The sequence below is a fragment of the Micropterus dolomieu genome, linkage group LG17, assembly GCF_021292245.1.
Source record: "Micropterus dolomieu isolate WLL.071019.BEF.003 ecotype Adirondacks linkage group LG17, ASM2129224v1, whole genome shotgun sequence".
Taxonomy (NCBI): Eukaryota; Metazoa; Chordata; class Actinopteri; order Centrarchiformes; family Centrarchidae; genus Micropterus; species Micropterus dolomieu.
In genome coordinates, this window is record NC_060166.1 from 11,244,852 (window position 1) to 11,252,271 (window position 7,420).

The 7,420-nt window shown below is 40.9% G+C and overlaps 1 protein-coding gene across 1 annotated transcript in view; it reads left to right on the forward strand.

Annotated features, from left to right (window-relative positions):
- The window catches only part of gap43 (growth associated protein 43), a 14,294-nt gene extending 7,222 nt beyond the window's left edge, over positions 1-7,072 (forward strand). Inside the window, exons 2-3 of the mRNA XM_046074844.1 lie at positions 1,562-2,198; positions 5,766-7,072. Coding sequence (XP_045930800.1) covers positions 1,562-2,198; positions 5,766-5,845 — 717 coding nt within the window. The 3' untranslated portion in view covers positions 5,846-7,072. The remainder of the gene's footprint in view (positions 1-1,561; positions 2,199-5,765) is intronic.
- Positions 7,073-7,420: the final 348 nt, after the last annotated feature.

Below are 7,420 nucleotides of genomic sequence, written 5' to 3' on the forward strand. Positions count from 1 at the left end.
CATTGATACATACAGGCACATATAAACCCATTGGCCCCCCCACCGGCCCCGCACCGCACCCTACTGCTGCATCACACACAACCCTCCCTTAGCCATGCTGATTGCTCCGCCTGATTTACGAGTTACTATTGGCTTGCTCCCCTGAGGGGTCAGGTGCACTGCCAATCAGAGTGACATATAGTCTTTCATAGCACCAACCAGCAGACAGCGCCGTGATGAGTTAGCACTCTGGTTGTCAAGGTAACCTTTGATGGTTGGGAGGGGTATGGCAGTGAATGCTGAGGAGATTGTAGCAGGCAGCTCGTTCCCTAGCAGCCGGAGCTGGAGCCGTAGAAAGCTACTGTACCTAGAGAATAGAGATTGGCTCGTTATTTTGGAGAAAGAGTCCCCATTTTGAACACTTACATTTTGCACATTTCCGGTTACAATTTTGAAGATATCATTAACAGTGAATGCAGGGAACACGGAGAGGTTCTACATTTAAGTTTAATTATTCCCTAAATCTATTTCACTTACATTATCAAGAGGACAATATCAACCTCATGCTTGGTTTGAATAACCGCAATCAAGAGAGTCATTTGTTGTGCCTCAAATCCCAGTGTATCCAATTCATTATGTGGAGACAATCGACCCCCACGCACATCTGTTATTGTCATGACTCACAATGGCACTAAATCTCCTCTTTCCAGCACATAAAATGATAAAACGCTGTAGATTCATTCAATTGTCAAACCAATGACTGACTCCTGACAGAGTCTTGATACCTGGAAGGACAAAAACCCTCAAAGCTATTCAGATTCTGCGGTTTTCACATCTCTGTCATTTTGCTAACTGATGCTGCGCTGCCTGCATGCTCTTTGACAATTTGTGTTTGCTTCATGTTGCTTATTCACATTCATTTATGGTGCACATTTGAAGCTTTTGATTGGTTGAACCGTGGCTAGAGAATATTTTACCTTGATTTGTTTGCCTATTCATTTTGAATGTACTGATTCATTTTGTTTGCCACTTTCAGTGCTCATCATTCATTCCTTTATTTGATTTGATTTCTTTTCATTAGATTTATATGACTCATAGCACAACGCACTATTTGATGGACAGCTATGGATCCAGTTACGGAAGGTAATATCATGGAACCCCTTTCAATATTACGTTGTGTACTGTCCTATTCCTAACCCTGCTCCTCATCCAGTCCTACACTTTCACTCACCAAATCCTAACCCGACTTTTCCCAGTCTATAATTCTCCAGTAATGTTTATAAATACCTCAATTCATGTTAACTACTGAACCCTTTCTCATAGCATACAATTTTGTATTTTTCTAACTTCTGATCTTTCAAATCACAACATATTGTGCCTTTGGTAGGATTCTAAGCCCAAATAAAAGTATGAGAGCATGATGTTTTGGGGTATCATCCTCAAGCTACAAACTCCCACAGTAGAGGGATTCTTTGCAAGTTTTTAGTGTTAACAACCAGTACATTCCCTGGCTGGTTTCCAGTGGACCTGCATGATGTCATACAGTAGATGTTAATCTATTGTATTTTCTCTTGGCTGCCAGGTGGAGAAGAATGAGGAGGCAGACCAGAAGATTGAACAGGATGGCACCACCAACAAACCCGAGGACAAGGCCCACAAGGCTGCCACCAAAATACAGGCCAGCTTCCGTGGACACATAACTCGGAAAAAGATGAAAGACGGAGAAGAAGAGAAGGAGGGAGACACTCCTGCTGCCACAGAGGAGGCAACAGAGGGAGGAGAGGAGGTAAAGAAAGCAGAGGGAGACGAAGCACCTGCAAAGGAGGAGGAAGCTGCAGGAGAGGAGGTCAAGAAGGAGGCAGAGGAGAGCCAAGCCAAAAGTCCTGTGGCAGACAAGCCAGCCAACTCTCCAGCAGCTGCAGGCGCAGCAACTTCTCCTGTAGCTGCAGCACCCGCTGCTGCCTCTCCTACGGCTGCCACAGTGCCCTCTGAGCCCCAGAAAGAGGAGCCAAAGGTGGAGGAAAAAGCTGAGGAGAAGCCCAAAGAGGTGGAGGCCCCAGCAGCAGCAGCCAAGAGTCCCACCACAGCCACAGCTGATGAGAAGAAGGAGGAGGAGGAGAGTGAAGAGAAAAAGGAGGAGGCCAGACAAGCCAATGTGCCTGCTGCTGTCAGCCCGACAGCTGAGAAGGAGGAGCCTAACCAAACAAATGATAAACAAGGTATGCGGATTAAACTAAAACTTTTAACTTCCATTTATTACTATAGGATTCATTTAAAAGCCCATTTCATGCACACATGCCAAATAAAATAAGCCCACTTGGGCAGGATGTACAAGAAGGTTCTGAAGCACTCTGAACACTTAGGTGTGGACATGTTTGCAAGGGCACTGGGTTCAGAGACAAAAATAATTCCAGACACACATTTGCCAATGAAGAAGCAATTACTTACTGTACAAACAGTAACAAAGAAGAATATGTAAGCTTTCCCGTAGCCTGCTTGGCAGGGACAACAGGAAATAACTGCTGGTTGAGTTGTTGGGGTTTAAAGATCGTTGGCAGTGCTCCACCATTCACTGGTTAACACAGAAACACAGCTCAATGTTAGATTAGACTGCAGCCTGTGCAAGATGGAAACTCCATACTGATGAGGCAGGGATTGGGATCGAAATGCAGGCCTGGTCATGAATGATGTTGTACATTGAGCTAGTGTTAGCTTGGAAATGATCAGTTATACATATACTTGAGAAGGAACTGGATGACCAGGAAATTACATTATAACATTAATACAACAAACTCACAACATACACTTGACATGAACCCATATTTCTGGTCCAAGGACTCTCATATTGGGTCAGACAGGTAGTTAATGGAGCATGCTCAGTCTCGAGTAGGTGGGAAACACACACACACCAACTGGAGAACTACACGGAAACTAGGTCACCTAGACAGCACTGTCTCCCTGTTGTCATAGTTACCACCTCGATGGGATAGCTGGCCTGCATGGAGCAGAGCGGGGATAACAGGTGCTCTGATTTCAATGAATGATTAATGATCCCTACTGGTCACGATCCACACTGGGGAAGTCTGTCACAAACAAACTCTACTTGACAAAGAAAGCCTAAGTAAGAATCCACTGCTGGCCACAATGTGCTTTACCAACCGAAGTGACTCAGAGAGCCAATTAATATTTAAGTCATTTGGTTAAGGTTTGTCAGCGCGCAGACCGGAGTCACATGCACAAGGACTCCAGGTTCTCTGATCTGACTGAATAATTTATGAGGTTGCCTGGGGATGGGGATCCAGATTCTCCACCAAGGATAGTCCATGTCGCTGGCTTTCAATTAGTTACATCTGACCAAGTTGTTAACTGTCATAGCATGATAACATAGCACTGTAAATTCACACAAGATAAAATAATAATACACTTTATTTGTACCTTCACCTTTCATACACCAGCTACGTGCAAGGTACTGACAATTTAAACAACAGGTAAAATCTTAAAATACAAAAAATTGAAATAATAAGAAAACAAACAACAGCAATGACCATACAATAATTACTTCCACCATCATATTTTCAATAATTGTAATCTTCTAAAATTAAGCTGTAGTGGACATGTTCCAGAGATGTCAGTGAAGAGGTATAAACAGATTCTAGGTCAAATCAAAGCAGAAAAGGTGAGTTCAAACAAGACTTTTAACAAGTCACACAGTTTGGGTCCAAAATCCACCATGAGTCCTTTGTCTTAGTCACTGTGTCTATAAATCTGAGGGAATATGTGTCATACAATATCACACAATCAGGGTCCATTTATAGACAGGTACATGAATCTTGAACCAGTGAAGAGATGTGATCAATTTTCTTTGAACCAGTTAAAACCTATTCTGTATGTGCTATAGATTATAGGTACATTGCCTGTGGTCAGCCCTCTTGTATTGTGTAGTAAACTGTAGGCACATTTTTTCCTTTTCCTCTTTTCAACCAATAACGAGGACCTCTGTTTTGATGTGAATTAATTTGGTGGAAATTTTGAGTCATTTATCATTTAATATCAGAGATGCTGTTCTCAACGGAGTAAAGAGGGCTCAGGTCATCAAGATCAACAGCTATATAGTGTTTGGTGTCATCTGCATAGCAGTGAAAATCAATACTGTGCTGACACATAGTGGTAACAAAGATTGAGAAGTAACGAACCCAGGACAAAACCTTGTGGCTCTCCATGTAGTCCTCTAGCACAAGAACTTTTGAAAAGTTACAAATGTAAGTGGAAGTTGGAAAAAGAAGATTATGTGCATCTACTTTATAGTTATAATTTCCACGATAAACAATGCGTCATGCTCTCATTAACATTGTTTACTGAAAACTTCAATAAAATCAGTGGGCAGATTCGGCAAACCGCAACAAAGACCACCAGAGTTTGAGAGTTTGTTTTTCCGTATATGAATTCTTATTTGCAAATGCATCAGCAAAACTAAACCTACATTTGAGTCATCGCTGGTGTAGTTAACGGCGATGGCACTGATGTCAGACTACCAGAAATGACGGGCTTTGGCTCTGTGATTTGGGTTAAATTGCATTTGCATCACACAGTTCAGTGGCTGTAGAAAAATACATTCTCAAGTCTGTCATACTGGGTAACAAGCTAATTGCCTCTTACCTGGTAAGATCATGCTGCCTTGAGTCACACACACACACACACACACACACACACACACACACACACGCCCACACACAGTTTTAGTACAAGCACTAACACAGACATGATCGCCCCACTTCTCTGTCTCTCTCTCTGCCTCGCCCTCACAGACACTCTCACACACACGCACTCCATCACCCCAATCTCCCAGGCAATGATGTCATTCTTTGAAGTCTTTCTATTAAAAGAATATGAGATCATCGTGGTATGACATCACCGCTCTCAGGGCACTTGAATAAAAGGCTTGGTCAGAAACATTAAAATAAAGGTCCATCTACTGCGTGACAAGGACATTTATTTTTTATTTTTTTTATAGACAGTTGATAGATATAATTGCCATATTTTTAGCAGTAAAGTAGCATACAGCATAGGCAGAATAGGGTAATGCAAAGAAAAATATAAACCATCAGTGCAATGTTCCTCAACAAACACCATTAGTTATGGCTTAGCGATTTATCATTAATTGTTATTCAGCAGTATTCACCTCTTAGTAAACCACCACTGGATGTTGTTATAGTGCATTACACTGTGGGCATCACAGGGTATCAGATGTGACAGGCCGAGATGCTACTGTTAGCGTTGTGATGTCAGTTCAAATGCTTCATGGGTCCATTAGGAGCACTCTTTTCCTTTATTATTTACACAGCCAATGTGGGATTTAAGACTTTAGGCTCCATCTTCTAACTCACATGCTCTCAGATTTAGTAGAGTTGACATCTTGTGAACAACATGGAATTACATAGTATCTCCTGTGTATTTTGTTATTATATTTTTTGTTATGCTTTTTTAATTTTAACCTATGGATGTTGTTACACAGAGAACCTTCTGAGGTGAAATATTTAAAAAGTCAAAAGTATCAGCTGACATGTAAAATCTTTGATGCTCAGTATCTCAGAAGATCCAGATAGAGCATCATTATTCCTGCCTTACATTGTAAAATCTCCTCTCCACAGGCTAATTCTCTCTCTTCCTCCCTCCAACCCACCATTTATCTATCATATCCCCCTTCTCTTACATCTGATTTTCCTCCTCTCGCTTTGCCTTTTTCTCTCTTTACCCTTCATCCTCCCTGCCTCCCTCCCTCCACCCAGATGCTGCAGAGGAGTCTAAAGCAGAGGAGGCCACCCCGGCAGACGCAGCGGCAGAGGCCACCGAGTCCAAGGATGACTAAGGCAAAGCTTACCCTAAAGAAAGCAGAATTAAGAGTATGAAGAATAACACAAAAACAAAAATCTAAAAAGGTTGCTCTTTGCCTTCCCAATGTGAAGGCAGTCCGTTTCTATTTGTTTGTCATTTTTTGTGTGGCAATGATTTTCTCATGTTGGGGGAGTTTCCAGCGTGAAGTTTTTTGGCTCAAGCTAATACTATGAGGAAGTGATGATGATGTTGATGATGTTGTTGTTGATTATGAAAATTGATTGTTACCTTGATGATGATGCCGACGGTGATGATGATGATGAGAGGAGGAGGAGGAGGAGGAGGAGGAGGAGGAGGAGGATTTCATTTGGTGCATCTTCACTGTCTATTGTGAATCAGTGGTGGAAGGAATGCTCCCAACTGGATATTTACACATTTAAAACGCATTGTGAATGCACCATACTTGATCTGCATTGCAATGCACTTTCCTTAAACACATTTTGCAAATAAAATCTGTATTTCTGCAAATGCACGCACAAAAACAAGCTGGTTTTAAAATGCAACTCTAGTTTTCAACACAGTACAAGTGTATTGAGAACATAGCAAATAGGTGATATACTGACACATCGGATGGAGAATAGAATGTATAATTAAATGTGTGACTTTTCTAGTTGGGCAGCTATATTCTGAATCCAAAAACCACATATAGTACAAGACTATTACTCTCTCTCTATTCTGCTTGAGTCATTCAAGCTTGGTTTACACCCCTTTTACAAACTCTCTGTTTACTCACATATACAGTAAAGGACCTGTTGCCATTTAAATGACATGATCATATAATAAACTATAGAAATCAGCTATGGTATTGATGTAACTGGCTCTTACTTGACGATTTGTGTTCTGCCAACCAAACGTGAGAACAGTAGCATGAACCATCGAACCAGATGCATGATGGGAACTCTCCCCCTGAGAGGAACTTTTTCGCAGTCACAAAAACTTAAGAGGTGTGGCGGCTTCTTTTTGATGTCTTTGGTGTTGTTATGACAGTTTATATGAATTGGAAAAATACTCTTGCACTGATGTTACGAAAAAAAAGAAAAATCAAACAAATCAAGCAAACAAAAAATACTTTTCCCATGTTCCAGTGAGTGCAATGTCCAGTTTCAACCTTATCAAGGAGTTCAAACTTGTGAGAAAAAAACATGAAAAAATAAAAATGGTTTCAATGTCTGTTTTCAAAATAAAGCAAATGTGCCAATTACCATCATAAACTGTGGAGTTTGTTTAAGGCCATGTTCATGTACAGCCATAACTTAGCTACAGACTGGAAATGGGGAAACAGCTTACCTGGCGGTGTGGTAAAACATAATCTTGTTTGTTTAATCTGTACAGAAAGGGATGAGTAAAGACAAGACTTTGTAGGATTAAAGTATTCACTGAACATCAGATGTCAACATCTTACAACAAATTTCTTTTAAATCATTAGCAAATTTAGCTAATTATTTGCAAAACCTAAGTAACTATTGTTTTAGACATTCACACTAGTATGCTGGTTTTGATCTAATTTCGGAAACATGAGAAATCCAGTTATATTTCTGATCATCTCTGT